Source organism: Gamsiella multidivaricata, assembly GCF_025024155.1.
Source record: "Gamsiella multidivaricata strain RSA 2152 chromosome Unknown BC939scaffold_117, whole genome shotgun sequence".
Classification (NCBI taxonomy): domain Eukaryota; kingdom Fungi; phylum Mortierellomycota; class Mortierellomycetes; order Mortierellales; family Mortierellaceae; genus Gamsiella; species Gamsiella multidivaricata.
In genome coordinates, this window is record NW_026251825.1 from 20,422 (window position 1) to 46,746 (window position 26,325).

The 26,325-nt window shown below is 48.6% G+C and overlaps 12 protein-coding genes across 12 annotated transcripts; 9 read left to right on the forward strand and 3 right to left on the reverse strand.

Annotated features, from left to right (window-relative positions):
* Positions 1 to 129: 129 nt before the first annotated feature.
* Positions 130 to 3,249, reverse strand: BC939DRAFT_34121 (uncharacterized protein). The gene has a single exon (XM_051551652.1). It carries the CDS (start codon positions 2,972 to 2,974, stop codon positions 431 to 433), a length of 2,544 nt encoding a protein of 847 aa, XP_051406720.1. The 5' UTR covers positions 2,975 to 3,249; the 3' UTR covers positions 130 to 430.
* A 223-nt stretch (positions 3,250 to 3,472) lies between these two features.
* Positions 3,473 to 5,354, reverse strand: BC939DRAFT_468282 (small GTPase rana). The gene is made up of 5 exons (XM_051557896.1): positions 5,280 to 5,354; positions 5,007 to 5,081; positions 4,494 to 4,571; positions 4,341 to 4,380; positions 3,473 to 4,213 (listed from the first exon to the last, which is right to left on the reverse strand). Exons 1-5 carry the CDS (start codon positions 5,317 to 5,319, stop codon positions 3,802 to 3,804), a joined length of 645 nt encoding a protein of 214 aa, XP_051406721.1. The 5' UTR covers positions 5,320 to 5,354; the 3' UTR covers positions 3,473 to 3,801.
* Positions 5,355 to 6,291: 937 nt separating this feature from the next.
* BC939DRAFT_403526 (uncharacterized protein) lies at positions 6,292 to 6,658 on the forward strand (the record flags this gene model as incomplete). Its single annotated transcript, XM_051552747.1, has 2 exons — positions 6,292 to 6,365; positions 6,487 to 6,658. Coding segments are annotated over 2 exons (246 nt in total), but the record flags the coding sequence as incomplete, so codon positions are not given.
* Positions 6,349 to 9,220, forward strand: BC939DRAFT_34134 (uncharacterized protein). Its single transcript, XM_051551653.1, has 3 exons — positions 6,349 to 6,365; positions 6,487 to 6,889; positions 6,973 to 9,220. Exons 2-3 carry the CDS (start codon positions 6,703 to 6,705, stop codon positions 9,096 to 9,098), a joined length of 2,313 nt encoding a protein of 770 aa, XP_051406723.1. The 5' UTR covers positions 6,349 to 6,365; positions 6,487 to 6,702; the 3' UTR covers positions 9,099 to 9,220.
* A 238-nt stretch (positions 9,221 to 9,458) lies between these two features.
* Positions 9,459 to 10,137, reverse strand: BC939DRAFT_468286 (uncharacterized protein). Its single transcript, XM_051557897.1, has 2 exons — positions 10,034 to 10,137; positions 9,459 to 9,709 (listed from the first exon to the last, which is right to left on the reverse strand). The coding sequence occupies exons 1-2, from the start codon at positions 10,105 to 10,107 to the stop codon at positions 9,616 to 9,618; spliced, it is 168 nt and encodes a 55-aa protein (XP_051406724.1). The 5' UTR covers positions 10,108 to 10,137; the 3' UTR covers positions 9,459 to 9,615.
* Positions 10,138 to 10,576: 439 nt separating this feature from the next.
* BC939DRAFT_468290 (uncharacterized protein) lies at positions 10,577 to 11,458 on the forward strand. The gene is made up of 3 exons (XM_051557898.1): positions 10,577 to 10,945; positions 11,044 to 11,299; positions 11,402 to 11,458. The coding sequence occupies exons 1-3, from the start codon at positions 10,777 to 10,779 to the stop codon at positions 11,436 to 11,438; spliced, it is 462 nt and encodes a 153-aa protein (XP_051406725.1). The 5' UTR covers positions 10,577 to 10,776; the 3' UTR covers positions 11,439 to 11,458.
* Positions 11,459 to 11,923: 465 nt separating this feature from the next.
* BC939DRAFT_34161 (uncharacterized protein) lies at positions 11,924 to 12,667 on the forward strand. The gene has a single exon (XM_051551655.1). It carries the CDS (start codon positions 12,054 to 12,056, stop codon positions 12,531 to 12,533), a length of 480 nt encoding a protein of 159 aa, XP_051406726.1. The 5' UTR covers positions 11,924 to 12,053; the 3' UTR covers positions 12,534 to 12,667.
* A 560-nt stretch (positions 12,668 to 13,227) lies between these two features.
* Positions 13,228 to 13,822, forward strand: BC939DRAFT_34155 (uncharacterized protein). Its single transcript, XM_051551654.1, has one exon. The coding sequence runs from the start codon at positions 13,326 to 13,328 to the stop codon at positions 13,560 to 13,562; it is 237 nt and encodes a 78-aa protein (XP_051406727.1). The 5' UTR covers positions 13,228 to 13,325; the 3' UTR covers positions 13,563 to 13,822.
* A 1,419-nt stretch (positions 13,823 to 15,241) lies between these two features.
* On the forward strand, positions 15,242 to 16,140 carry BC939DRAFT_508090 (uncharacterized protein; the record flags this gene model as incomplete). The annotated part of the gene is made up of 4 exons (XM_051560962.1): positions 15,242 to 15,302; positions 15,385 to 15,709; positions 15,811 to 15,986; positions 16,088 to 16,140. The coding sequence occupies 4 exons, from the start codon at positions 15,242 to 15,244 to the stop codon at positions 16,138 to 16,140; spliced, it is 615 nt and encodes a 204-aa protein (XP_051406728.1).
* Positions 16,141 to 19,885: 3,745 nt separating this feature from the next.
* On the forward strand, positions 19,886 to 20,584 carry BC939DRAFT_468304 (uncharacterized protein). Its single transcript, XM_051557899.1, has one exon. It carries the CDS (start codon positions 19,935 to 19,937, stop codon positions 20,553 to 20,555), a length of 621 nt encoding a protein of 206 aa, XP_051406729.1. The 5' UTR covers positions 19,886 to 19,934; the 3' UTR covers positions 20,556 to 20,584.
* Positions 20,585 to 21,857: 1,273 nt separating this feature from the next.
* BC939DRAFT_403537 (kinase-like domain-containing protein) lies at positions 21,858 to 23,239 on the forward strand (the record flags this gene model as incomplete). The annotated part of the gene is made up of 2 exons (XM_051552748.1): positions 21,858 to 22,529; positions 22,625 to 23,239. 2 exons carry the CDS (start codon positions 21,858 to 21,860, stop codon positions 23,237 to 23,239), a joined length of 1,287 nt encoding a protein of 428 aa, XP_051406730.1.
* A 2,855-nt stretch (positions 23,240 to 26,094) lies between these two features.
* BC939DRAFT_403522 (Homeodomain-like protein) lies at positions 26,095 to 26,325 on the forward strand (the record flags this gene model as incomplete). Its single annotated transcript, XM_051552746.1, has 1 exon — positions 26,095 to 26,325. A coding segment is annotated over one exon (231 nt), but the record flags the coding sequence as incomplete, so codon positions are not given.

Below are 26,325 nucleotides of genomic sequence, written 5' to 3' on the forward strand. Positions count from 1 at the left end.
TTCAACTGTTTTTTCCTCGGGCAATTCAACTGTCTTTTCCTCGACCTGTTCAACTATCTTTTCCTCGGGCTGTTCAGCTGCCTTTTCCTCGGTGAGTTCAACCGCCTTACCATCTACTGTATCGATGCTGTCTTTGTTTGTTCGTGAAGGTGTAACTGTCTCGGTGTATTTCAGTGCGGGCTTCAGTGCAAGAATGTCAACATCCGTCGATGAGAAGCCTATTAACGATAGCTTCTTGAGCGCGCCGTCGTAAAATCTCTGTGTCATCTCCAAAGCCGACATTCGCTTGGGTATCAAGGGCTTGTCAATATAAATCCGCTTTTGCATCACTCCTACACCATGCAATAGATCATAAGGAGGACGATACATAGGCATATCAGAAATCAGCAATTCGAGAACGCTAAATCCGTACGCACAGGGTGGGATGCGTTCAAAACATAGGAGCTGTAGGGTTACCTTGCTGATCCTCTTCTAGCACGACCCTGACCGGGATCTCCCACTCCGCCGCAAGACTAGGTAGCGCCTTTGCTAGCGTGACCAGTGTACTGGCCGCGAGTGCGATATGGACATTCTGCTCCTTGACAAACCTTCGCACGATGGGATCATTGGTGACGGAGACCGAAGGACGCTTGGTAGGAATATGACGTCGTCTGTAGTTTTGCTCGGCTATCGTTCCTCTTACACTCAAGGGTGGTGGCACTGGAGGTTTTGAATGCGAGCTCGAGAGGGACCAGTACCGATCACTGACATCGATCGTCGTTTCGAAGGGCACACCATTTTCGTCCGTGGGCCAGATCGGCTTCGCCAACGACACCGGACAAATCTTTCCCGTTCTCTCCAACAGCCCTCGAGGATCGGGCTCTGGGTTCTCTGCTGCTGAGGCGTCTGGTGTCTTTCTAGTCAACATTGGTTCCTTTGAGGAGCTGGGTGTCGGATGAGCGCCGGAAAGTCGTAGACCCACGGATTGCACAAAGTCGTAATATTGTGGGTACTCCTTCACTCGTGATTTTGCCCTTGAGAACTTCGGCTCTAAAGCGGATCGGATGGCTGGGTTGAAGTAGCCGGATATCCTGGATCGGATCACGTCTGCGTTCCAATGCCGAAGCCGCTGTCGCTCATTGTCCACCTTTTCCTGGAGTGCAAGCCATAATGCCCTGTCCTCTGGCCCCAACTGCGGAGTAGCTGGGTCCTTGCTTTGATCACGCGCGATGCCCTCGTATCTGACAAAACGACGGTGCTCCTCCCAGGTGAGAATCGAACGATGCTCGTGTGAATGTATGCAAGGATGATGATACCAGACTGTGGCAGGCTCCATCTGCATTAATATCGGCTGCTGCTGCTGTGAGGATAGCTGCTCCTGGGAGTCGTTGGTTTTTTGAATTGGTTTAGGTTGGATGCTGCCCATAGCTGAGGTGAATCCTGGGTCATAGGAGGCGACAGATGCCACCAGGTCGGTAATGTCAAATTTGCGAGAAGTCATCGCAGGAGTCGAAGGCCCTGACGTTGCTGTCGACGCTGCTTGCTGATCAGATGGCGTTGTGGTCTTCGGAGATGAGTCCACCTTTTTGCTGCTGTCACTGTCTGTTGCAGGAGCGTGAGAAGTTGACGGTGCCAATGAATCACGGGCGAGCTGCTTGATTCTGCTGACTGATGGTGGTTTTAATCGAGGCGCTGGCTGCTCCTCTTTTGTATCGTCTCCAGTTGTCTCATCCTCATCGTCGCTTTCACTGCCGCTACTGCTGCCACTGCTGTTATCGCTGCTGCTGTCGCCGCTGCTACCGTCGCTGCTAGTGCTTTCGTTTCCTTCTCGCACCTTCATCCGGCCTTCTTCCTGAGCCTTTTTCTCTTCCTCTGTCTTTCTCTCTTCTTCTGCTTTTCGTTCCTCCTCCGCCTTCCTCTCCTCGTCTTTCCTCCTCAGCTCCTCCTCCAGCTCCCTTCTTTGTCTCTCCTCCTCTTCCTCGAGTTTCTGCTTCTTATAAAAGTACATGTCCGCTGCTCTATTCCTGCCTCCAAATGAAGTGCGCTCAAAAATATCCTCGTCTAGAAAAAAAACGTTCCTTTTCAGCGTCGATGTCGATCTCGGCCCCGGTTCAGTTGCGATTACACTAATCGGTTCGCCAGCATTGTCCCCTCCATCGATTGCTATTGCTTTCACGTCATGTGCGACAAATCTTGGCGGAAGCGAAGGGGAGATAATGGACATCTCCTTTAACTCTTCAAAGATACTTGTACTGGTGATGTCCTCATGCTCCAGAGGAAGTTCATTCCTAGGAGGTGACTGAACAAGGGCACTCTGATCCTGATCATGCGTAGATGCTATCGTATGAGGTACGCTGTTCATTGCTGGTTCTTCATTCTTTTGCTCTGTCCGAGAGATATCGAGTGGGACTGAGGTGGATATCGATCGCAGTGACGATATTGCTCTTTGATGTACGCTGTCAACTATTGGGTCTTCATCCATCTCGGTTGTTGGGGTGGTATCAATTGGTGGTGAACTGGCAGGTGAACGCGCTAACGGTGATGCTTCTGATGAATCGTCTTGCATAGCGTTCTTCACTCGATCGTCCTGTTGATTATCCTGCTCATTCTCTTGCTCATTCTCCTGTTCATTCTCCTGTTCATTCTCCTGCTCATTCTCCTGCTCATTCTCTTGATCCTGATCAGCTGCAACGATCTCGTCTGTTTTCATACTCGGATTTCGACTTTCTTCCGGGGCCCTTGGAGCTTTCTCTGTTGTAGCAATCTGTATTGCGCCGCGACCACGGGGTCGACCACGGCCTCGACCTTGTCCTCGTCCGCCATGACTGGTTGCTGCTCCTGCGGTTTCGGCAGAGATTATCACTGTCGCTGATGCAGGTTCTTGTGTCGGGGCATGGGCACTCGAGCGTGTGACCCTTCGCTGCATGGCTCTCTCGTCGTCTGATGGATTGTTAAACAAAAATGATTTGCATCGCTCTCTTTGCTCCGACATCATAAAATTTTAATTCGTGAAGGGATAGATGGAACTGTGGGTGCGGGGCGATGTGGTCGGCGGAGTGGCTCCGGGTGGATCTGTTTCGTTATATGGAAGCACCCGATATTCGACATATTGTGGGGTCCATCATCATTCCAACCCACGTAGCGGCCCATACAAGTCTCGCACAAACAGAGTATCTTGCTTAGGCCACATTGGTCGAGCACTTTGTGGAGATGAGATACTCATCGCAGGATACTACGGTACATTTAAGATGTCATTGAATAAAACAGCAGGGTCCATATGCTTCAACGCTCCATAGAGCGCCAAATCTCTTCATTTACTGAACAAAAAACACATCGCTAGTCTCCATCATCTCATACATTGGTACCGAAAAATATTTCAATATGTGCTTTCGTCTTTGCCTTTGATTTCATAGTTAACAATGGTCAAGATTCGGAGACATGCCAAACATGAGATCTGGAGAATAGTAATAGTTAAATAGGGGCCGAACTTTACAAAAGAAAAAAGAAAAGAAAAGAAAAGACATGGTGTCGTTCTGTAGTTTGACAAAGATACGTTTGCTCGCGTGTTTAAGCTTTATGTGGCTTGTATGGCTCTGGGCAAAGCATCAAGGAGCAAGCAGCCGCCAACCACCAGATGTCAAGTTCCGGCGCCTCGTTTTTATGACCCAGGACCCCATCCAATTTAGACGCATGTGTGTATTCCTTTTAGGGTGCTGAGACCTGATAGCTTTAATGGACGCAATGGTTGTGGTCACGGCAAAACTGAGTAGAAATAATGAGGAGGGTGTTGTATTTCTTTGTTGTTGCTTCTTCTCGTCTCCTTTACAGATCATCGTCTTCCTCGGGAAGGGGCATCTGAGCAGCACTGTTCAACTCATCATTGTACTGCTGCATAAGGCCAGCATCGACATGGACCTCAGCGGGGGCCAAGGCAGGGGAAGCGACAAACTCCAAGTCCTGGTGTCCAGCCAACTTGCGAGCCAACCAGAGGAAGGGCTTCTCAAAGTTGTAGTTGCTCTTGGCAGAGATGTCGTAGTACTGCAGGGACTTCTTGCGGTGGAAATCAATGGCTTTGGGCTTGACCTTGCGCTCCTTGATGTCGACCTTGTTTCCGCAAAGAACGATGGGGATGTTCTCGCAGACACGGACGAGGTCACGGTGCCAGTTGGGGACGTTCTTGTAAGTAATTCTGGAGGTAAGATCGAACATGATAATACCGCACTGTCCGTTGATGCTGTAAAATGGGGATAGAGATATAATAAAAAATACTGGCATTAGCGTCGATGCTTAATATATCGATTTTAAATGGCGCAAAAAAAGGCAATTGGTAGCGTCTCCGTCCCGTGTCGCAGAATACGTACTAGTAACCATCGCGAAGACCTCCGAACTTCTCCTGGCCAGCTGTTCGTATTATGATAGAGAATTGAGGGACAGTGCATGGTTAACTTAAGACCTGATTTCTGGCATAATGACATTCGACGCAAAAAGAGTTGTAGTCTGGCGGAAAGACTTGCCTGTGTCCCAGGTATTGAAGATGATCTGACCAAAGTTGGTGGTGAAGCTCAAGGGGTGGACCTCAACACCCAAGGTGGCTAGAAAGTGAAAACAAACAATCGATGATTGTTAGCGTTGGCACCACGCAATTACAAAGGGTCGACTTCAAGCCGTGGTCGGAATCCTTGATAAAGTGTGAATGTACGCCCAAGGAAAAACAAAGCAGGTCGACGAAAGTTGTAGAGCATAGTTATGCCTTGTGTATCCATCAGTCTGCCGTTGGTCATTTGGCACAAGGGGCGACCCCGACCAGTCCAAAACCGCAGCGATATGCAGTGTAGTGGGTGATCCGAGCGTAGAATGGTGTGGTTTCCTCCAAACAGCTTCTGGACGGCAATCCAAGATGGGCGCGGTCATCTCTGCATCGGACCGCAAGTGGATCCTGATAAAAAAGCCCTGACCAAGCTGCGCATCACCCAAGATGGAGAGGATCGCCGAAAGTCATGGCTTGATGGGTACAAGGAGATTCTTACCGATGTACTTCTTTTCGAATTCACCAGTCAAGTGGCGCTTGACGAAGGTGGTCTTGCCCGTACCACCATCGCCGACTATCAAAGGGTGTGGAAATTAGGTGGAAAAAGAATGGGCAGAGACGCGGTTAGTGTTGGATCCAGACAAACAGAGCGGCGTCCAGCAGAGCGATTGTTTTTCTTTTTATTTTTTTTTCTCCTGCAAGTCTAGCTCTGTGTCATTGTTTGGTATGATAGCAAGTCGATGAAAGACAAAAGAAGGGAGGTGTGGTTTACCGAGAACAAGCTTAAAAGTGGGAATCTCTTGAGTGGCCATGTCGAATGAAGTGATGGGAAGAAGGGATGAGAGATGAGTGAAAAAGAGGGGCAAGAAGAAGGCGAGAAGGTTTTTATTGAACCGCGGACTGCTGACGTCAACATGTTTATTTTTTATTTTTTTTCCAGGTCTTACAGCAAGAGCGGTGGGCAAAAGAAAGTCTGGCCCAATAATTCGCATCGGTCCAGTGCACTGCTTTAACGGTACTGTAATGTGTCGTAGTGTAATGCAAGCTATCGGGTTGAAGTAAAGGTTACACACTGGACGGTTGAACATCTGCGCGTCGAGGCAGCGGCAGTACCATTGGCAAAGTCGGGCTCGGAACTAGATTCTTTGTTTAGGTATTGCATACTACCATGCATTCATACCACCCACTTCTGCGCCAGAAGGACAGACTTCCTTTTGGCATAGAAGAAGCAGTGGAGGGGCACAGCCATTTGAGTTCGCTATTGGGCGGAGCCCCTAATATTTTTAAGCAACCCTTTTGTTGGTTGTCCTGGTCCATCGTCTGTCTTCACTCTTCTTCCAACCACCACTAACGATAGGAACAACAACTTCAGAAAGGCATCGCCGATATCTGATATCTGGTATCTGATCCTGCTCCAATGTTGGTCCTTTAGCTCAAACCCCCATCCTTCGCTCCCACTCCTTCCTCGCTGCACTACGCCCTCAGGCATTCCGCCACACAGCTTTCTTTTCGCACTTGCACGCCGTCTCCTTCTTAGTCCTCGACTTCACCTCATTCACCCCGACACCATCACATCCTTCTCTTGATCCTCCATCCATCGTCTGAAATCAACTCGCCTTTCCGCCTTTCATCCTCATACTCTCTGCCAAGACTCTCGCTACCATGGTCTTTGTCAATGGCCAAAAGTTTGCTTGGTATGTGACCAATCTTATCTCCCAACGTTGTAAAGTGTTATTGCCTGTCTGCAAGGCGTGACACCCAATACTAAGATAACTAAGATAACGTTTGTCATCGTTCGCCTTCCTGACCACAGTGCAACCTGCATCAAGGGCCATCGCTCCACGACATGCAACCATGGGTAATGTCAACACAGCCATTTGTTTGTCATCAGAACACATAACACGAATATAATGTTTTATCGCGGCACATGTGTGTTGCTCACCGAAACTCATTTATTAACTTGTATATCGAGCTAATAGAGAACGGCCATTGCACGAAATCAAGAAGAAGGGCCGTCCATCCACGCAATGCCTTCACTGTAAAGAGTTGCGTAAGGCCAAGCAAGTGAGCGTCCGTTGCATTTGTGGCAAGGAGGAAGGTACAGAAGTGGACAAATATCTTTTCTGGCGCACATCCAAGGCATTATACTGATATGCTGTTGACCGACCATATTATGATCTTTCTTTTATCCCACAATGCAATGCAATGGTCTTTATTTAGGGCCCTCAGTGTTGGCCAATGGACTGAAGCGCACCAAGTCCCTTTCGCAAGATGGACGTGCCCTCGCCCCTGCAGATCTTGGCGGCGAGGATATTCTGCGCTCTCTTTCGACTGAAGACGTTAGAACAATGGAATCGGCTGAGAATGTCTCATCAAGTGGAGGTAGGAATTCATCGACCATATGCATATATTGGCTACAGATCCACTCCTTAACCCATTGACTACATCTGGGAATATCTATCTAGACGTTTATTCATGCGGATGTCTCGAGGGCGCTGTCTGCACTTGCTGCCGTGATCGTTCGGGACACGTTGTCACGAAACCAAACAAAATCTCGTCTTCGGCACAGCATGCGGTGTTCAAGAACTATGCGCTTAAACATCAACGCGGAGCTGCTTCGCTCGACCTTGGCAAGCCCGGTGTACAGCTCTATCCACGAGATGCTTCCCCCTTAGCTCTTTCTCCACAGGTGCGAGGCATACGGGCGGTGCAGAGTCCCAATGGAAGCGTGAGCTCTGACTCGAGTCTCGGTATCAATGGGACATTTAGCGACATGGGTATATCAAGCAATGGATCATCGTCGCAGTATGCGCATGTGCTCAACTCAGGATCCTCAGGAGCTGATTATTCGCCCTTAAGCAACCAGCAGAGTCTGATGCAGTCCCAGTTGTGCTTCGACAATGCGACCTCATCGGACTATGACAGCGACCAGTACAACCCTCCAGGCTCATATCCGTTTTTTCCACAAAGTGTGCCTACGTACGCTGTGAGTAACGCATCGGACGACCTTGGTGAACGAGACCCTACCTTATTCCAGGACACATCAGCGAAGCGGCCTACGCCCATGAATACCCTATCGTCTGAGGATGTGGGGTCACTCTACAGTGCCATGTCCAATTTCACTACAGCTTCTCCGCCCATGCCAATGCAGCCTAATACAGAAACGGCTATATCTTCAACATCGACTGCCAAAAAATCGTGCTGCAAACCAGCGGACAGTACTTCCTCGCCGGCATCCTCGATCCCGTCCCAATCTCCCTGTGATCGACAAGGCGATGAAGCTCACGACGAGGTGGAGATGGCCGGTTGTGGCTGTGCCGTTTCTGCCAGCATGTGCTGTTGCGGAGAGCTTTGCGCCTGTCCTGGATGTCTTGCCTACCCGAACAACCAAAATATTCTCCAGTCGGCGTTCCCACCAGAAATGTTCCCCAGCTCTGGACTTGGCAACAACAATGGAAATGCGGTCAACATCAGTACTCCCAATAGCAATGACGATATGACCCAGGCATCTGCGATGGACACCGTCCCCAAAAAGGGATCTTGCTGCGGTTCCAGTAAGATCAACGCCATCAACTCAGCTAACATGGAGATTCCCTCTGACCAGACCGCTAATAATGGCGCTTCAGCCCTTAACTTGAGTCAAGCATTGAGTCTCATCGAGGCAAGCAGTCAGAGTGCGTCGACCATGATTGACAACGATGCCCGACAGGCCCTGCGGCAGGGATTGAGTATGATGGGCCAGGCGGGCATGGAGTCCGTCAAGTTACAGCATCCAACTTTGCTTGGCGACAACGGCATCTTGATTTGCGGCTGTGGTTGCGGACGTCCTACGGTCGATTGTGCAGACTGCTTTCGGGACATGTGTGAGTTTGTCGGCGAATCTCAGGCGAGGATGATGAAGGAGGAACTCGAGTATGAGATGGCCATGAACCGGGAAGGTGGATATTTGGCGGACCTGGGACTCAATATGAACATGTCCATGGCCATGAATATGAGCCTGAACATGAATATGGATATGATCATGGACATGAATATGGACCTGAACGATATCGGGATGAACCAAGACAATCCACAGGTTAATGACCTTGGACTTACTTCGAACTCGGAGATACAGGGCTCCACGGACGAGTCGTCGACATTCGGTCAAGACCAACAACAACAACAACAACAACAACAACAACAACAACAGGAACAGCAACTACAGCAGCACCAACGACAGCAATTCCAACAGCTGCAAGTACAACCACAGCAAACACAATCACACTCTTCGTTGAACCTACCTCAATACCAAGACCAATTCTTAGATCAACATCAAGAAAATCAGGGCTACAATAATCAACATCAGGGGCAGCAACAGCAACAGCAGCAACAGCAACAGCAACATCAGCAACATAATCGTGCACTCTTGGAACAAGAACAGCGCTTGAGACTACAGCTGATGGAACAAGAACAGATGCAGCTTTCTCAACTGCAGCCTTCCGCTCTGAGCCAGCTCCAACTGGATTTTCTGGATGACGAGGACTGGAGCTTTGTGGACGAGATCAGGATTGATGTCCCTGGTCCTAAATTGACAGCAGATCGCAAGGCATGACCCCTCTCGCCTCTTGCGGAAGATCGACTCACTTTGCATTCGGCATCATAACGATATACCTACAATCTTCATAGAATAAAACTGTTTTAGCATTCACATCGACGTTTGTTATCTACTTCATAACAATGTTTTCGTAACGGAATCATTTGCATTCCACCCTCTATATGACAGCCATAGACCTCGTTAACATTTGAACAACAAAAGGCGGCCTTACAACAACAGTAATAGTGAGACTGAATGGAATGCACAATGACTGCGCACGGTATGCAAAACTGAGACAATTTCATCCTCGCACAAAGTGCAAAGACCAGGGTCCACCTGCATGCACCCCTCCATACATATTCAATCATTCAATCTACTTTGTCGTAAAGAAATGCTTTATTGAATCTAAACGTGGTCAATGATTGTTCACCAACGCTGGATCATTATAGCACAACGAGAGTGGAGTGGAAGTATAGTCGCATCAAGTAACGACGCCATTCGAAATAAAGGAAGTGGGCAGTCTATGGAATTTCCTTTAAACTCTGTTGGCGTTGTATTGGATGTAGAAGTTCTGGCGGAGCTCGCGGTTGGGGAGGACGTTCTTGTGCCAGAAACCGTAGGCAACGGCGCTGTGTGGCGAAACAAACAAAAGAGAAAGAAGTGGGCGCGGGGAGTTAGTGAGTGGGAATCCGAGTCTCATAGTCCCTGTCCCTAAACTGAGATGAGTCCACGGTTTTTTTTGGGTGTTCCAACAATCTCCTGAAACAATTGTTCCTGAATTGAAGCCGTAATCCGTCAAGTTATGCATGTCTCCTAGTCCAACGCCCTGTCCATTCAGATCCTTCCTCTCCGTCCCGACGAAAGAGGTAAGATCCCGAGCTCCGATTCAACAATAAGATCGATAGGATGACGCGCAGTGGGTCGGATCAGATGCAAAACAGAGAGCAACATACGTTCCGAAGGTGAGGGAGAGACCGATGTGGGTCAACATCGACTTGGCAAGGAGATTTTTAACGGGAGCAATCATTTTGAAAGTACTTGTCGTGTGCGTGTGTATTGTTGATGAACAAGAGGGGATGCGGGAGTAGGTCAGCGTCTTATTTTGGTTTCTGAGGTACGAAGTCATTTGCATCTACGATAAAAGCGTCTACCCATGCGCAAATTTCGACGCCAGTCCCCCCATTTATTCAAACCTCCCCTGTTCCATTGATCACAATTCCGCGACTCGAGTCGATACACTTGGGTCTTTTTATGTCACCGTTCGCTACGCTTATTCCGCGCACTCTATGAATGATGCTCACCGTATTGTCGAGCGAGAAATACTGAAGATTGGGGCCCAGACGAATTTGGTTCATTACCTGGACGGCATTCCTTCGGGAAAAAAGGACTCACCCAAGTGCACCAAGAGAACCTTCTCAGGAAAGCTGTTGAACGCGCCGACAAATGTCTGCATGGCTCAAGGTTGGCGTGGGTAAAAAGCTCCGCGTGCGGAAACACCAGTTCATCGACATCAGAAAACATTTGAGCTCGACCTTTTATTGTTCCCTAGACGCTCGACGGGCCTTTGCCGTATACATGCGCAAGAAACAATGGGCGATCGTCGAGTGCTCGACCGAGGCAGGTCTCGCGATAGGCCATAAATGCAAGCCTAGCGACATCGTCGTATCAAGAGACAGTGACATACTCATGTACAAGAATGTCGAGACCATTTGGCAACCCATCTCAAAAGGGAAACTCCTTGTCTACGACGTTCCAAGCGTCTAATACACAGTACTTAGCGTCGTATCATAAACGACTACAACCGCAACATCCCCTCTCTCGGAAGCGCAACCGACTACAAAATCATCAAAGAGCTGGATGGAGAAGTTAAACAGATCAATTAGTTCATCGTGTATATCACTGATGCAGAAACGTATTATCAATTCTAAAATCTCGGCATTTTTTATTTTTTTCTGGCTTGCAGACGCTGCGACGATGATGAAGTATTATTTAGCACACAACCAAGCCATGCGTAAGAATACCGCCCAGGAGACGCTTGCCACTTCGCAGAAGGTTTCTGTGGGTATTTTACAGACCCCTGTGCAGATTGGCCCATTCCCTTCGTTCCCAGCTCAAGCTGCCATGGCCTATGACAGTCTTCGAAAGCAGCTCGATTGTCTTTTTCAGTGGTACTCCCAAATGCAGAAGGAGATACGAGAGGCACGCGAGGCGGAGAGAAGGTATACAACGTCAAACACTGCCTTGCTTTGTAAGAATTTCCACTTGCATGAAGGCATGCATGAAATTAACTCTAGTTTATTGTGATTGCTATCAACTTTGAGAACTTTGACAGCGAATCATGATACTAAGACTCGGTGACACAAGTCTTCGCAGACTTTCAACAGGTATCGCACGGTCGATCACCTTGCTTCACGCCAGGCAGAGGCTGCAAGTGAGGTGAACCCTGCCCAGCCTCGTACCAAATCCCCGCAACACCTACCGCGATATTCTACCAGACAGCGCACTCAACTCAGGGAGCATGAGCTGCCTGAAGCAATGAAGCAGTACACATAGAAGGCATAGATGAAAGTACCCGAGAGCCCCTTAGATCCCGACGCTGGCTCTTTCAAGAAGAAGGGGGGAGCAAAGAAGAAGAAAAGAAAAAGATTGTGCCAAAGCCAGTAAGCGTCTCGACAGGAAAGACTGACATGGTTCGAACTATGGATTGGGAACATCCGACAGTGAACCTCGATGTTGGAACCGTTTCTACTAATCTGAAGCGAGCTTTGGGAGAATCGGAATTGGTACCCGAAATCAAGAAGTGTCTCCGGGATGTCGTTCGGGTTGCATCTGACACAAAGCTGCAGGGCAGCGACTCATCGGGCGGTTGATTGAGAGTCTCTTTGCTCACGCGAGCCTGATGCAATAGACAGAGATATACTGCAACATCTGTCCATATGTCTCATTCAAGATCAATGTCAGGGGGAGAGGTCGATGCGGATGATCATGATGAACAGGAGCAAGAGGAAGAGGAGGAGGAGGGAAGGGGGGGTAGACGAGGGTGATGATGACTCAGTGCGCAAGGACTTAGACCACCTGCGCTTCCATACTGTGCTGCTTCAGCATCTCTACACAGGCGATCCCATCATCACGACGAATGTATTTGGTAAGCGCGTCCAGCAGTTGTCGACCGAGCAGCGGATCTCGGTAATGAAGCAGAAAGCTGTATCCCAGCCCACGTTCAAGCACAGAAGATGGATGGGAAGCAAAAAAAACATTGTATCAGACGGCGGAATAGAATCCATCAGCAACATTGAAACTAAGCTGCCACCACTGCGCGGTGAGGGCGGCAGCTTTGCGAGCTATGTTACGGAGCTGGAGAGAGTAGAGGGAAAGCTGACAACGGCAACAACTGGTTCAAGAAGCATAAGTGGGACGCGAGAAGGGCCAGGGATGCGGAGTACAGACTCATAACGGATCGCCTACTCAAATTGGTCGGAGGTCGATCGGCAGAAGAAGAGAGGAAGCCAATAAGGTTGCGATTGGGGTTGGTCTGGGCAAGTTTTCGACCAAGACGACTTTCCTCTTTGCACAAGTCCTTTCAGTCGTACTTTGTTCAGAAGGCAAGAGCACCATCATTTGAGAATCGAAGCTATGTAAAATCGTATTATGTTTTTCTTGACTTTGACTTTATCACAATTTCCTTTAGGCCAGATCCCTAGGCTACACCGTAGGTGGAATGAATGAGTACTATGGTTCGAAGAAGTGCCCGACGTGCGAGAAGCTTGTCGGATAGGTCGAGATCCGCAGGCTATACTGCTCAACCTGCGGCACTTTCATGCACCGTCATATTATGGCAGGGCACAACATTTGCAACGTCGTTCGCAGCCATTTACTCCATCAACAGCGGCCGCTTGATCTCCGGCCAGTATATAAGGACGGGCACTATCCTTGGATGCAAGATGCAAGGCCGCATACAGAGGCCGGGGGTAGCAGCTGTAGTAGCGCAGTGGGGCGAGTGCAAGGGCAACCACGAGCTGGAGGACGCAAGCAAGCAGTCTTATCCTTGAAAGGGATGGAAACCCCTGGCGCCAAGCGACTATAGACTATGTAGATATACGTGTACCAGCAAGCTCAGATGTAGCAAGGATGCGTCCTGTGACGTATTTGAGCCTCAATTGTTCTGTTCTCTCGGGGTTACAACTGTATGCTTCTTGACAGTGGGGGTTTATTATTATTATTATTGCCGTAAGTGTGTATGTACGCATGTGTAAGTATGTGCGTCCCAGGAACAATGTGAAGAGCCTGGTACAGGAGCCAAGTTTTCACTTCATGCTTAAAAGTCTTGCAATAGCTGGAGAAGGAGGCGCCTTGGTGGGCCTATCGGAGGGTATTGACCCCGGCGAGATAGGGGCATTCGACTTCTCGCAAGGGACAGGAGCAAACGTCTCAGAGGCAACGGACGGCATTAACGATACCTGCTGCTGCTGTTGCCGCTGTTGATCTGGGACATCAATTCGAGTCTCGTTGCGTATTGGTGCGTTCGAATGGCCAACATCCGCAACGGGAATGTCCTTGTTGGAGCTGAAGGAAAGTGTTCTGGGTATAAAACTCCTGGTCCGTTCAAAGATGTTACGTTGCAGGTATGAGGGCACGAAGGGTCCTTGGATTCGGTAGATGTAGATGCGCCAAGCGATAAACGCGCAAAAGAGGACCAGGCACGGTATGAGAACCGCTAGGAGGATTATTACCTCGGACATTTTTGTGAAAGAATAAAGGCGCTTAGCAAAGAAAGGACGGTAGCTGTAAAGTCTCGGGATAGATGTGCAAAAAAACTAGCAAAGGATTGCAGGTGCAGGTATCAGTGTGATGACAGGAAATAAAAGTGCCGAGTGAACGCTGGAAGGTCAGGAATGCGTAGAAGGAGGAATGCGTAGAAGGAGGAAAGAGAAGAGGAGGTGGAGAAGTCAAGGGGGGTTTATATGTTTGTGGGTAGTCGGCTCGAACGAAGACGCGCCTTAAATGGGATGGGCCTGGTGTTATGCTCATCCAGTTCTTCTAAACCTTTCAAAACGGTGCAAGAAAATCCCTCGCCATCTCACCGCTTTGGCCCAGTGTAACCGCCAACGAACGAATAAAAAAAGTCCCTCAATGGTGAAGGAGGAGCACTATCGGTGTTTTGGCACTTTGTATGTTAGACCATAATGTAAAGACTGTCGAGGATGTGGTATCAATCTCAGTCTGCCAGGCCATACAGACTGCAGATACCTATTACTGGTAAGCAAAAGAGCCAGGTTTCCTGCACCATTTCTGGGCCGTACCTTATTCCGCGAGCCCTTCTTCATTCTCAAAGCTGCCATCCATTTATTTGACACTGCAGAAAGAAAAGAAACTGCGTGCTCTACATACATACTTATACACATAAGTCATGCGTGTCAATGGTGCCGATCCGGCAAGTATTACAGCTCAGTTTCCTTTCGTCGCATACTCACGAGACCATCTTTAGCATGAGTTTCACACATGGTGCAGCCATGAACAACAACAACCGCCTCCGAAGTGACAAAATAAGCTTCTGCGGTCCTTCAAAGCTTACCGAGAATTTGCTCCATGGAACAACATGATCCCTGCGCCCTTTAAGGATCCATGCAGACACTTTTCATCCGCATAAATCTCCAGTATTGTCCTTAGCGCCGACTTGTCCTCGTCCATTAAGTATGCTCTTGAAAAATATAAACGAAGGCGATGCAGCAAAAAAGATGGAAATAAAAATCCCTCATCAGCGGAAATCCGCAAATTGGCATCCTTTTGTTCTGTTGAGAACTCGCCTTGGAGAGACTTCGTACATGTTTACTGATTTGACATTTGCAACCATACGTTTCGTAGCCGATCATCCTATCATATTAAGATGAACAATATCTTTGTCATCAATTCAGAATGTCTGCAAGAAACACGACGTGCGGATGAACGCATTCTTTGAACGCGTCCATTTTTTTCTTTTTTACGCGTGGATCTTTGCCCATATCGAAAGTGACTGCGAGATGGTGAGCGCACAGCCCGTTCATTCAACGTGGCGCCCTGAGTTGCCTTCATCGCCATCATCATCAACTACCATCCATCTTTCGTCTCCCCAACCAACCCCTCCCCACCTCCAAATCCCTTGTCCCTTTCCTACGCTATATTCAATGTCGGCAATGGATGACCAAGATTACGAATCCGTCCTGTTGGTGATTCGTGAATGCTATGGTGAGTGTAACATAGATAACTCAAGTCACCAAAACATACCATAACGCAACATTCTAACACCCCCTTGCCTCTCTCATAATAGTCTACAAGGTTCCACCTATGGTCTCAAGTCGTGGACACAGAGCAGCTGACTGGGGCAATGTCGATGCCCCTCTGTGGAGAGGGCGACTGCGTGTCATCGCACAAGGGAAAAAGTGTTTTATTCGACTCGAGGATGGACAGACAGGAGAACTCTTTGCGGTCTGTCCCTATGAAGAGAACAAGGGCTGTGTCGAGAGCGTCACCGATTCAAGCCGTTACTTTGTCCTGAAGATCGAGGATCAGGGTCGACATGCGTTCATTGGGCTCGGGTTCCTGGATCGAAGCCACGCATTTGACTTCAATGTCGCGCTTCAGGATCACTTCAAGTAAGTCGACTTTAAGGAAATATACTCCTTAGAAGGCTGAGGCTTTTACTGCAAACTAATCATACCTGCGATTACCTCTTACCTCCTCTCTGGGAATCAAGGCACATCAAAGCGGAAGAAAAGGCTGCGGAGTTGAAGAAGACCGGCGCGCAACAGCCTAAATTGGATTTCTCACTCAAGGAAGGACAGACATTGAATTTGACCATTGCCGGTGGCAGTGGAGCCGGATCGGCGCGTAGAGAACGTCCACCAAGGCCTGCAGCATCAGAGGATGGTGGTGAGTCCTTTTACATTGTTTGTCTGGATTACCTTCAGCGTAGCAAAAATGCAAATCTCATGTTATTAATATCTCGCTATATATATATAATGACAATTTAGCACTTCCCCCGCTCCTTCCTCCTCCTCCGCCACCCGGCAAGAGGCAGTCGTAATACCATCCGGTCCCGATGCACATCATACCAAGCGCAACAAATAAAATATAAAAGAATCAATATTTGTTTCTGCGGTTACACCCGTCCCTATCTCATAAAAAGAGAGGATCTACAACCTGGAGGCAATAATCGACGGAACAGGAGATTCATGGGACTTCCGATCATCTACCAATCCAAACAGCATCAGCTTGTCTTCCTCGTATCTGGTCTCCTTGCCCAAGGACTCAATCTGGTATGCAATCTTGCGATCCAGTCCCTCACACCATCGCTGAGCAGCGATGCGATCGATATTGGCCTCAGCTTCTGCAATACTGTTCCACGAGGTAGCCTTGGCCTTGACCTCGGACCACGCGGCATGTTCACAGAGTAGTGCGCCCGAGATCACGTCCGCCATTGCAAAGGTCAGGCCACGAGCTGAAGCCTCCAAAAGGTTGCGGGTTTCCATAGTAGCATAGCTCTTAAAATGGGTTGAGATCATATCCAGAGATTCCTCGATGCTCTTGGCAGACCTGATCCACTGAGGTTGGTTCTTCAGAGGGGCAATAATTCTTCGTACAGTCTGTGAGATATGTCAATAAAATTGAGATTATCATCTGCCACTCGGTCCATAAACCATAGAAATGGAAGCTGGGAAGCAACAAACCTAACCTCAGAATACAGCTCAAGCGCGTCGCCGCCAGTTTCAGCCATGACACGAAGGACATCCAACGAAAGGACGTTCGTTGTGCCCTCCCAGATAGTGTTGACTAAAATGTCCCTCATGGCGCGGCCGAGCCCAGTCTCCTCCATATATCCCTGGCCACCAAAGCACTCCATGGCCTCTTGAGACATGGCAAACGCGTGCTTCGCGCACCACACCTTCAAAATGGGTGTTAGCAGACGCAGAAGAGGAATATCGTGCTCCTTGACTTCCGGAAGGTCATTGTCAAGGCACTCGATGCGACCAAGCATGGCAACACAGAAGAAGGTGAACTGGCTGCTGGCGCGGTACTGAAGCTCCATATTGGCGACAGTAGCCAAATGCAATGGTTGGTCCTTCAAAAGTGCCCCGAAGACCTAGATGTTCACAGATCAGAAATGATGTTCACCAACTGTCAATTGATATCTGCTACCAATAAGGTGTAGAAGCTCCTTCATGGACATACCTCGCGGCGGCGCGCATAATCCTTGACGGCCAGAATGAATCTCTGCATAGCTGCCGTGCAGCCCATCCCACAGTAGACTCGAGTTATGTTCAGAATAGCCGAGATGTTCTTCACACCTCTGTACTTTTCTCCGACCTGTTGAGCAACCATTCCATCCAACTCGAGTTCAGCTGTGGGGAGGGCTTTCGTACCGACTTTATCCTTCAGACGATGGATACGGACTCCATTCAGCTTGCCGTCTTCATTTCGGACAGGGGCCAGGTAGAGCGAAAGCCCTTTGCTACCTTTGCGCATTGAACCAGAAGCAGCGTCAGGGTCGTGAGTGCGTGCGAGAAGCATGGTCACGTCTGCGTCGGTTGCGCTCGAGAACCACTTGAAACCAGAAATGGACCACGCCTGCAGTTTCTCGTTCCACACAGCTTGTGTTTCGGTGCGGGCAACATCACTTCCTCCGGGACGTTCGGTCATCCATTGCCCACTAGTGATAAACATCTTGGGGTCACGACTGCAGCGGGTCGCAGAAACACCGCAAAAACAAGAGAGAGTAAAAGAAAGGGATGCGTTAGAAAGCCTTACCAGGCATTAATGCGACTTTCGGATTGCTCTCTGGATTACCTGGTAAGCCGAGTGAAGACTTGGTCCTTCATCTCTTGAGTCCCATTGAGTTCAATAACTCGTGCACAGCCATCTATTCAAAGAGAAACCTTAATGTAAGCCATCCACTCGTAAGTATGCCCGGTTTGGCAGCGAAAAAAAAAAAAAAAAAAAAAAAAAGGACCGGGGCATTCGAGCGATTACCGGTCATGGCGATAGGGCAGCTGTAAAGCCCGGCCCCCGAAGTCCAGAGCATCAATTTGGCCATCTGGTAGATGCGCGAGTACTGGCCATACGTGCGTTCGTAAGCAATAGCAACAACACCCTCGCGCGCTGCGATCTCTTTCTGCTTCTTCCAAGCCTCGGTGACCGAGAGCTCGTCGACGCGCCTATGCGAGTAGAATAGAGAGAGGTGTCGGGCTAACAGTCGATGGAATGGCATATAATGAATATGGCACACGAGGGAGCAGCGCGTACCTGCACCAGTGATCGTACTGACGGAGTTTTGGCTGGTCCTCCTCCATTCGTGTAGTCAGGGTGACACCCTCTATTCCAGCCAATAAAAATGAATGGTGGTTAGAGCTATTTCGGATTTGTCTGTGGAGTGAACGGCAGACATTGGAGCCTTCGGGCAACAATTGTGTGGAGAAAGACATTTTACATGGAGCTCTCTTTGTCCAGAGCGAATACTTACCAGTATTGGCCCACTCGCAGATTTGGATAAGATCGCTACAGAACCAGATCAAAAAGTAGAGGTACATAAACAGTCGTCAGTCATATCTGCAAAAGAGGTCCACTAGACCTCCACAAACACTACTTACGGCGAAATTTTCTGCAGGACATCTCCTGGAAGATATCTCTCCAGCACGGAGGCCATGACAGGGTCTTCGAGAAACGTATTTTGGACCTCGGGAACGTCCTGTTTAAAACCGACGTCGGCAGTAGCGAACACCATGGTATTTTTTCTTTCTTCCTCCAAGTAGATGCGTATTCAAGAGTGGAGTGAACGGTGCGGAATGAGAAGAGCGAAGGAGGGAATCTGAATGTGCACAGAATGAATGTCATTCGAGGCCTGGATGACCATCTGTGCACACAAATTTCCATCAAAGTTGACCGAGCCGATTGCCTCGCGTGCAACTTACCTGTTCCCAGCCCACATGCACATGTGCCACTAAATTCAGCCGAGGTTGGATTGATGAGCTCCCATTGGCCTGTAACTCAGCACGAGATGGCGCGTCGCGTCCACACCCTGTGCTTTGTCGCGCGTACCCTAGTACAATACGTCCAAGAGCGCCATCTTCGCGTAGTATTTAGCTTCTTGAACAATCCTTCAGGACGATAGTCATGGCCACAAACACATCGTCTTTATTTATTCTCCCACTTGATCTATCCATGTTCACAGGTCCATATCAAGACAGCTCGGTCACCCCTAAAGGCTTCAGGCCACACTTTTTCCCATGCTTATAGACAAGCGCTGCGCATTGATGTCCTTCCTTATAGATCAATTGCTATCCCCTAACCTCATGAGAGCACCAAGGTCCTTTTTTTCACGAGGGCCCATCTCCTTTCCCCTCTCAACGGAACACGCCCTCCTATTTGTGGTTGAGAAGCAATAGCGAGATCAAAAGAGAGGTATAAATGTGTGCGCTGGCGATGCTTATTGTGCCCCAAACAGTGTTTGAGAGCGGTCGATTATCGAAGTGTTCACTCTTGAAATGATGTACGCGTTCGAGGTACATCTTGAGACAATTAAGACAACATGTACAAACAAGAGAAGGATGTGCGATAATGAATGAACCATACCAGGCTAAGCAAGGTGGCTGAGCTGTAGCTGCTAGCTAGACTTGCTCTAGATCATATAAGCTGGTTTTCTTCCACATACAGCTGAATAATGCGCTTCATTCTGCTCCTGCCTCTTCCAGGACAAATACGATTTGGGTAGACATGATGTGCTCGTCCATGCTCTGCTTTGGTTCTCAGGAGCAAACGCACTATGTCCTTATTGGGTGTATTCGGCCGACTTGATCTTGCTGCGTCCCCAATCTGCATCTTTTTATGCTTTTACTCTCCTTGTTTCTTTCCTGGTTTGATCCTTGGCTTCCACCTCCCAATTCCGATCTTTTGTTCCAGACAAGAAGATATAGAAAGAGCTTCTTATTCAGACTCTCTTTTTCATCTTTGCTCCCCTCCTTCGCACTCATCAGAAGAAACAGGAATACGCTTCTCAGATTCTGGCACTACGATTGTATACCTTTCACCGCTCTCTTTACTCTCCACCTCACATCCTGCACCTGCTTGCGTCTAGATCCCTATCATATCCTTCAGTCTAACGATCTTGAGAGACCCTACGATCGTCAATTTGTGCATCTTTCGATTGTCGTATCTGATTTCGTCTGTAAAGTATGTGCCCGGCACAAATCAATTCTCCTCGATCATTTGCGGAGTGTTGCGTCCAGCTATTCAGTCGGCATGTGCGACATGGTTCACATGCGTTATTGCTTTCACGTCTGCCCATACATCTTGCGTGGTCTTTCTACCCACCATCTGAAACTACAGCGCTTCTTATGCTCCACTCCGTCAAGGATGGACGAAGCAGTGAAGCTCATTCCTGCCTTGGCTCAGCAAATGCCAATGATTATAATGAATGTGATGAATACGTCGATAAGTTCTGGTTAAAAAAAGACTTCAAGCTCGCTCCATTCTTCCTTCAATGAGTCGCTCAATGACTATTTTGCTCGTGCGCAAGTGTGAGCTGGCTTTTTTAACACTCTGTTCTGACTGGCATCTTTAGAGAGATCAAAGTCCTTTACTCGTAACTCCGGCCATTCCAGGGCATGACAATTATTGTCAGGACTTTTTAGAAAAATTAACCTTGCATTGGAAGCTACGTCTGAACACCCCCTTATCTTGAAGCACACACACCAGGCTTCTTCCTTTCTGGCCCCTCGATTGCCAGGAGTGCTTCTATTTGTCTCCATCTTGCGCCTTACAGCTATTACTGAGCGACCAACTCTCCAGTCTCTTCTGCGTATCCAGCCCAGCTCCTTCATGAACACATTACCATACCAAGGCATCCAAGGGCAGTCAAAGTCCAATCCAAACAAGAGTGATACATCTCCCTCAAGTCAAAAGCAGCAGCAAGCGCCCTGGCCAAAGACTGTCTCATCGAGAAAGCTCTCGACCTCGCGACCCACTTCACCTTATCCTAGAAAAGAGAATCATTACCAGAATATGCTATCCTTCTATCCCTCCCCATCTCTCTTCATTCGAGATATTCCCGGTCTGAATCCTTCGTCCTCCGTGTCAGCATCTAGTGCTTCATCTCCTGGAATTCCCAACCTCGAGCAGCAATCACGGTATCCTCATGCTCAAGGGCCTTTGTCAGCGGACCATCTGAGCGAGGGCGCGAAAACGAAGGCTGCATTCCTGGCCGAGGGACAGTATGTGTCTAGAATTAGAATTCGCTCGGAAGACGGCCAGCAGTTCCATCTCAAAGATCAGCGCTCCACGACCGGCTCGCTTCACCGTCCGCCGTCTTCTGCACCTAAATCGTTAGATTCATCAGCAAGAGAGTCGCCGGCTACTCCTTTCCCTATTATACATGGCGCGGCAAATAACACTGTGATGAATGTTACACCAAAAGTCGAGGACTTGTACTTTACCGCCATGATATCAGGATCCATTAACCTCGATGTTTCATCGCATGCATACAATATCCATGGAAACCCGGCAAGCACTGGAGGGAGTAACAAGTCAAAGACATCGCCCTTACCATCACCTGTAAGTTGCCCTACATTCCAGTATCCTGGGCGTGGATATAAGCTCCCTTCAGAGGCACATCACTGGGATAAACGCCAGCACTCTCAGCAGCATTACCCATCGTTAAATACCACAAAGGACAGTTTGAAGTATGACAACCATTATCGGCAGCACCAACCCTTGTTTTACGCGTCGAAGAGTCAACGACAGGAGGAGCACATGTTTAATGGCCACACACCCTACCAGCAAGCAAACATTCCGCATCATTTAGCAGGTAATCAGCTCCATAGAATCTATGGTCAGGATCCCTCCGCGAACCATCAGCAACCATATCATTCCTCGCAGTCGTCGTATGGCCACCAATATCATCATCACCAATCATTACAGCAACAGGGTAGCCATCACTGCCACCAACGATTTCAACATTCTCAATCTTTGCAACAATACCCATTTAGCCATAATAGCTACCAGAATGGGAGCGCGAGTAGCAGCGCACATTTGCACTCTGGAGCATCCTCCTCTCAGCCATTTCAGTTTGAGCAAAAGCATTTTAATTTCAAGACACAGGAGCTCATCGCTGTCAAGCCAAGGCCGTTCCAGCTATCCGATTTCACCATAAATCGGACAATCGGTACTGGATCCTGTGGAAGGGTGCATCTAGTCCAATCTGTGTTCAACTCTCGTTTCTACGCGCTCAAGGTGCTCAAGAAGTGTCAAATCGTGAAGTCGAACCAAGTGGAACACGTCAACGAAGAGAAGCGAATATTGGAGCGGATCCGGCACCCATTCTTGGTAAAGACATGGGGGACGTTCCAAGATCATGCCAATCTGTACATTGTGATGGACTATGTAGTTGGAGGAGAGCTGTTCAGTGTCTTGAGACGCATGCAGGTAAAGACCAACCAGCAATTGATCATATTGAGGATGTTTTGACCAGCCTGAAGAAAGTACCCATCCGACTCACAGTACGTACCTCAACATAATAGCGCTTCTCGGACTCTGTAAGCAAATTCTATGCCTGTCAAGTTCTGCTGGCTCTGGAATATCTCCATGGGAACAACATTATATATCGCGATCTCAAACCGGAAAACATCCTCATTGACGCGCAAGGCAACATCAAGATCACCGACTTTGGATTTGCCAAACACTTGGCCGATAATGAGACCGCATGGACCTTTTGTGGAACGCCCGATTATCTTGCGCCGGAGGTAATCAAGTCCAAGGGCTACGGCAAGGCTGCGGACTGGTGGTCATTTGGAATTTTTATTTTTGAGATGCTAGCGGGCTATCCGCCCTTCTATGATGACGACCTGTTTAAGATGTGTAAGAAGATTGTCGATGGTGAGATGCGGTACCCGAAATACTTTGATAGTTTGGCCAAGGACCTGCTGAAGCGACTGTTGGTGTCGGATCTGACTAAGCGATATGGCAATCTGAGAGACGGCTGTCACGATATTCGAAACCATGCTTGGTTTGCGGGCGTGAACTGGACTATGGTCCTTAGAAGAGAGATTGCAGCGCCGTTTGTGCCTGATGTCAAGTGGGACGGCGATGCCAGCTGTAAGTGTATACATTCGCATGCACCTCTTCTTGTGTTTTAATTGATGGGAATGAGCTATTACTCACTATGCTATCGCGTCTTATTTCTGTGTATGTATGTGTGTGTGTGTGTGTGTGTATGTGTGTGTGTTTGTGTGTGTGCGTGTTTTTTCTTCTTTCATCGATCTCTAGGCTTCGGGTTCTACCCAGAGGAAGATGAAGAGGAGATCGCGGCTCAGGTCGAACACAGCAAGGATGAGTCCTTAGATAGTTCTCCGATATCAGCCAGTTCTTCGACTTTCAGTCCGTCTCTCAAAGTTGGAGCAGCAGACGAAGATATGGCGATGGACTATGGAGATATGTTCCCAGACTTTTGAAATAAACAAACAGTATGGAAGGCGGAGGCGATGTAGAAACAGGAAAACAAAAACGTCAACCAAATGCATGTGCAAGTGGACGAGCAACCTTACTGTGGAGGAAGATGGGAAAGTAGGTCAGAAAGCGCTGCTTGTTTGTTTTTTCCCACCCCACTTGTCCGTCCTGCGCTTCTTCACTGCTGGAAAGACAGTTAGTTAATCGGAGAGATCTGGTTAGGACGCATCGTTCACATGCTGTTTGTTGACTTGACTCATGGAGACTAATGTACTCCTTTTAGACACAAATGTACAGCGTAGCGGCTCGCGCGGCAAGAGCACCTGTCTTCTTTACACAAAATGCAGCATTTTGATGGGAAGAGTGGAATGGAGTGGAGATGGATAACGCGAAATTATTGGCGCATCCATTTTCTTTGTGTGAACTTGCAAGTGGAGAATGGGTGGGAGAATAGGGCAAGGAAGGAAAACGTCCGTGGGGAGAACACACAGACACGCGCACGCTACAAGTAGAGGCACTCGGACCTTGGCCCGTTCACTTGGCCCACCCTTTTTATTTTATTTTATTCTACCATTGCTACATAGTGAACAAAGAACCACGCCCACTCCCTCGGAAACTCACTGATCCTTACCGCCCTTACTGTTCAAGAGGTGGGTGAGGACATACGCTATTATCGCAGTGAGAGAGCGTGTGAACAGAAACAGTTTCGAGTGTCTCTCCTTTGGTTCTTTGGTTCTTCGTCTTGACAATTCGAACTGCCGTCTGATTGGTCTGCAAGTTGTTTTTTTTAGGATAAGGTCAAGGTATAAATTCATGGACCTGACGCAGACGTAGACACACTCCCTGCGTTACTATGTGCTTTTGAGGCTAACTATGGCTTGCCCCCTTGCGAATGCCAAGATAAATGAAAAGCAAGTTTCCTCCGCCGTTGTCTCTTGCGAGGATGCTTAAGGACCACACCCGTGCTGGAGGATCGTACTCGTCCCTGCTGTCCTTTTGATTCGTCCCTTTGTTTTCCCGTCACGTCGTCCAGCTCTGCAGTCGGATGCAGCAATTGGTAACTTTGCATATGTTTGGGAGAAAATCGATATCAACGAAACAGAAACAACGTAGTGCCTTCCCCCTGCTGCTGTTCCCCTCGATAAATGTGCACAAAACAACTCTTCGCTCCATGTATACCATTGCAAATACTCCCACTGCCAATGCACCCATCTACTCACGTAACGCAAACCTCTTGGCCTTCTCTTTCTTGTCTTGATCTTCTCGAGTTACCTTGTACCTTGTACCTTTTTTTTTTTTTTTTTTTTTTTTTTTTTTTTCCCCGCTTCCTCATTCCTATCTTTATCTCTATCTCCATCTCCTCCATCTCCATCTTTATCTCTTACCCAGTTTCGTCCTCCCCTTTGCTCCTTCGTCGATCCCCCTTACACGCTACCGCTACTCAAACTAGCTACTTCTTATCCCAGCAGCCGCGTCCACCGTCGTCGCTCAAATTCTCTTGCTCCCCACTCACATAGCCCGCTTCCCCACATTCTGTTCCCTCAGGACCTCCTGCCGGGTTCCGTAACTGCCATACTTTTTGTGGGACGAGTCACTCTCAGCGTTTGCTCTGTCTCTCGTTCTACCAATCGTACTTTTCTTAATCCTTGAGCCCCTGACTGCACAGTAAGTATCGGTCCTTTCTACCGCGGCAGCTTGTTCTCTACTACCTATATTCATCCACATGGAATCATTGATCGAGAACTATGGCGCGCTCTACGTCGACTTTGTCTTTGAGCCCTTCCAGTCATCAACCCCACTCTAGTGCTGCCCATGCGTTCCCTAAAAACAACCTCACTATCGTGCCCACCCTTGCTCCTTCGCCCTCTGGTCCGTGGTTTATTTATTTGTGCACCTCAATCCAGCCCCTCTTCGGCACATACCTCGCTCGTACATTCGCCTAACTTTACACTCAAACAAATGTTTGTTTGACAAACCATATCGTTGTATCTCTGATGTTTGACTATTGTCCCTGTGCTCCGGTCGAGGCATGGGACCCATGTGGCGCGATACCCCACTTCACCTCTCCATCTTTTCTCACACACCCAAGCATACCTTGTCCAAAGCCGATCGCCGTACACGTATGCAGTTGATACAGTGGAAATTCCAGCACGTTTGCCTTTTACCCGACAGATAATAAAGGGTATCGAACGGCTTTTGCTGTGGTGCACCAGTAGAACTCTGCTTTATCTTTTCCTTTTCCATCCATGTAGCTCTTGGACCTCCCTTTACCAAACCTTGCTTTATCATATTTCCTCGTAGTGCATCCGCCCCACATTCTAATCACCCTTCTATCAGCCCTTCATACCATTGTCCCCAGCTGCACGTCTGCACGGAAGCACATAGTCCATAATCTAATCCGCAGGAAACTGCCGTCAGCCCATTTCCTTCTCCTCTGCGTTTTTGCCCGCGCCCTAAGAAGCGCCAGCGAGCTCGACGCCACCCAAGGCCTTGCCCTTGACAAACGTGTTAGCATTAGCACCCACCCTATAATATGGCAGAATCCATGGGCATCGATCTTCAGTCCCCGCGGGGAGAACTCCGAACTGCATTCTACAACCCTCATGAGGTCAAGCGACGCCGACGAACGTCCAGGAGTCAGTTCAAGACCCTCGAAAAAGCTTTTACCGAGAACCCAAAGCCCGATGCAAGCACCCGCAGACACCTTGCACAGAGGCTTTCCATGAGCCCCAGAGGAATCCAGGTTTGGTTTCAAAACAGAAGAGCCAAGAGCAAG

Bases quoted from the DNA above. Each gene is read 5' to 3' on its own strand.
- BC939DRAFT_34121 (XM_051551652.1), bottom strand. From the start codon at position 2,974: ATGATGTCGGAGCAAAGAGAGCGATGCAAATCATTTTTGTTTAACAAT.
- BC939DRAFT_468282 (XM_051557896.1), bottom strand. From the start codon at position 5,319: ATGGCCACTCAAGAGATTCCCACTTTTAAGCTTGTTCTCG. The intron at 5,082-5,279 runs GTAAACCACACC...ACCCTTTGATAG, and splicing joins CACTTTTAAGCTTGTTCTCG to TCGGCGATGGTGGTACGGGC. The intron at 4,214-4,340 runs GTACGTATTCTG...CCCATTTTACAG, and splicing joins GGTCTTCGCGATGGTTACTA to CATCAACGGACAGTGCGGTA.
- BC939DRAFT_34134 (XM_051551653.1), top strand. From the start codon at position 6,703: ATGCAATGCAATGGTCTTTATTTAGGGCCCTCAGTGTTGGCCAATGGA. The intron at 6,890-6,972 runs GTAGGAATTCAT...ATATCTATCTAG, and splicing joins GAATGTCTCATCAAGTGGAG to ACGTTTATTCATGCGGATGT.
- BC939DRAFT_468286 (XM_051557897.1), bottom strand. From the start codon at position 10,107: ATGATTGCTCCCGTTAAAAATCTCCTTGCCAAGTCGATGTTGACCCAC. The intron at 9,710-10,033 runs GTATGTTGCTCT...TTCGCCACACAG, and splicing joins CTCTCCCTCACCTTCGGAAC to CGCCGTTGCCTACGGTTTCT.
- BC939DRAFT_468290 (XM_051557898.1), top strand. From the start codon at position 10,777: ATGTCGAGACCATTTGGCAACCCATCTCAAAAGGGAAACTCCTTGTCT. The intron at 10,946-11,043 runs GTTAAACAGATC...TCTGGCTTGCAG, and splicing joins TCAAAGAGCTGGATGGAGAA to ACGCTGCGACGATGATGAAG. The intron at 11,300-11,401 runs GTATACAACGTC...ATCAACTTTGAG, and splicing joins GCACGCGAGGCGGAGAGAAG to AACTTTGACAGCGAATCATG.
- BC939DRAFT_34161 (XM_051551655.1), top strand. From the start codon at position 12,054: ATGCGGATGATCATGATGAACAGGAGCAAGAGGAAGAGGAGGAGGAGG.
- BC939DRAFT_34155 (XM_051551654.1), top strand. From the start codon at position 13,326: ATGTGTAAGTATGTGCGTCCCAGGAACAATGTGAAGAGCCTGGTACAG.
- BC939DRAFT_468304 (XM_051557899.1), top strand. From the start codon at position 19,935: ATGCTTTTACTCTCCTTGTTTCTTTCCTGGTTTGATCCTTGGCTTCCA.